At 42.6% G+C, this 2500-nt stretch overlaps 1 protein-coding gene across 6 annotated transcripts in view; it reads right to left on the bottom strand.

Moving 5' to 3' along the window:
• ltbp3 (latent transforming growth factor beta binding protein 3) overlaps window positions 1-2500 on the bottom strand; it is a 126756-nt gene that overhangs the window by 53160 nt on the left and 71096 nt on the right. For all 6 annotated transcript variants that reach the window (XM_063202723.1, XM_063202722.1, XM_063202720.1 and 3 more), the window contains exon 5: window positions 884-973. In XM_063202723.1, the coding sequence (XP_063058793.1) occupies window positions 884-973 (90 nt within the window). The remainder of the gene's footprint in view (window positions 1-883; window positions 974-2500) is intronic.

The raw sequence follows: 2500 nt of genomic DNA on the forward strand, positions 1-2500 counted from the left end.
TATCTGGTACAGTATAAACATCTCTGGAATGAGTTTTATTGAGACTTTATAGACTTCTGTTGGCAGGCATTAGGAAGGACAGGAGAGAAGGGCAGCCAAAACGGAGCTGTGTGTCTCATTGCTCTCGTGTGTGTGTGTGTGTGTGTGTGTGTGTGTGTGTGTGTGTGTGTGTGTGTGTGTGTGTGTGTGTGTGTGTGTGTGTGTGTGTGTGTGTGTGTGTGTGTGTGTGTGTGTGTGTGTGTGCGTGTGTGTGTGTGTGTGTGTGTGTGTGTGCGTGCGTGTGTGTGCATGCGTGCGTGCGTGCATACATTTGGTGTGCAAGCGTGCATGCGTGCGAGCATACTTGCGTGCACTCCAGACCCTGATAGTTTGCTATGGTTGTTATGACTGCTGCATTTTAAACCTTCGAGGAGTGTGAGATCTTTTCCTTCAACCCTTAGAAGAATTTTACTCAAACATCACATAGCTCTTTTATGTTCAAAATGCTGCTGAGTATGGAAAGCAAACTGGACCAAAGTTTATTTGTGGTGTAGTTGCAGCCGTGGCCTATGGCGGTGAAGGAGACGGGCTTTAGATCAGAGGGTTGCAGGTTTGAATCCCACCCTTCCTCTCCCTATCTCACCTATAACCTATTAATCTGACTGAAGTGCCCTTGTTGGAGCTGTCCGATTCCTTACCTTGACAGTGTGTATAGTATAAGAAGCCATAGTTTACATGTGGTGTAGCGGTGTAGTAGTGTAGTAGTCTACTGTACCTGTTGGAGCCATCCTTACCTTGGCAGTGTGTATAGTATAGTATAAGAAGCCATAGTTTACATGTGGTGTACAAAGAAGTTCACCTATGATATATATGCAGCAGTTCCACCCAGTGCAGCCTTCCTTACCTTGACAGTGTGAGCTGTTGAGTCTTTTGTAGCCGTGAGGGCAGTTGGTGCCATAGTCCTCTATAATGGACTGCAGCTTTAGACCCGGATCTGATGAGGAGAGGGAGAGAGAGAGAGAGAGAGAGAGAGAGAGAGAGAGAGAGAGAGGGGGGGGGGTGAGAGAGAGAGAGAGAGAGAGAGAGAGAGAGAGAGAGAGAGAGAGAGAGAGAGAGAGAGAGAGAGAGAGAGAGAGAGAGACACAGAATGTGTAAAAAGAGGAAGAGTAAAAACAAGTTAGAGAAAGAGGAAAATGCAGAAAGAATAATGAAAAAAACAAGGCACATATAGATCTTAGTTTGGGCTACAAAACAAAGTATAGATATAGGTTCTATAAAGCTTGCACTGTATAACATTGCAATTTAAATTTTAAAAAGTTGCCCAGCTGGCGTAGCCTCTTAGTGCAGATGGGGTCGCCGACGGGCCTGTTCACTATTTGCTGAAAATACTCAACTATATGTGGCCTTAATCGTGGACAAGTCCCTAAGAAAATACCACAAAAAAACAACAACATTTCTCCCTTAGGATGGTTGGCCCACTGGGAAATTCCTTGTCTGCCAGATTCCTAGGGCTATGGTGGTTTGATGTCTATATTCGTCTTTACAGTATGCTATGACAAAGGTGGGGTGCATTTCTGGAAAGCGTAGTTGTTAGCAGTTGGCAACTTTGGTAATTGCCAATGGGAAATTGTATTGCAACCAACAAAGTAGCTAACATAATTAACAACTACGCTTTCCAGGAATGCACCCGTGGTTTGATGTCTATATTCTACTTTACAGTGTGCTATGACAAAGGAGGCTTTGATGTCTATATTCTTCTTTACAGTACGCTATGACAAAGAAGGCTTTGCCGTAAATGTGCTGCCTACTGTTCTGTATGTTGCCTTTGCTATTTTTAGACGTGGCCCTACGCCACCCCCAGAATGGGCTGCTGGTGTTTATTGTTCTAGCTGCTCAAGATCTCACTGCAAAAACGTCTCAGCAAACTTATTTTTCTAGTCTCAAGTAAAATAAAAAACATCCAGTCAATTTTAATTTAAGTAAAAATGAATCACCTAATAATTTGTACTTTTGAACTAGAACTTCTAGACTATTTATATTTATTTAAAGACATTTGTCAGTGGGGCAAGTCTTTTTTTGTTTTTTTGCAGTGCAGGACTCAGCAGATGCCTTAGTCGAGACGTTCAGAGAGAAATAGTTGACACAAATGCTGTTTAATTAATCAGCACAATTCTGAGATATAGTTCCATTCCAATCTTAGTATTAAATGAAAGACTTTGAGTGTTGAAGGGATTAACACTGTATATGCTCTAAAATAGTGTTACAGTCAACTCTCTAAGTGTTTAATTCAACGCATAAACAGCTCCATTAACACTAACATTTAGTGTTGTTAACTCTCAGAACAGGATTGAATCAACACTGTGTTTTTTCCACTGTGTTTCGAGTCTGGTGGCAGAGCAGCCACTGGCACGGAGTGCCGTGCAGTCGTCTCAGATTCAGGTGGGAAAAACCAACGAGGAAGAGAGGAGAGAGCGAAAAAGGAAACGGACGACAAAAATAGGAGAGGGAAAGAAAACAACAG

Source organism: Engraulis encrasicolus, chromosome 7 (genome assembly GCF_034702125.1).
Source record: "Engraulis encrasicolus isolate BLACKSEA-1 chromosome 7, IST_EnEncr_1.0, whole genome shotgun sequence".
In the NCBI taxonomy this organism is placed as follows: domain Eukaryota; kingdom Metazoa; phylum Chordata; class Actinopteri; order Clupeiformes; family Engraulidae; genus Engraulis; species Engraulis encrasicolus.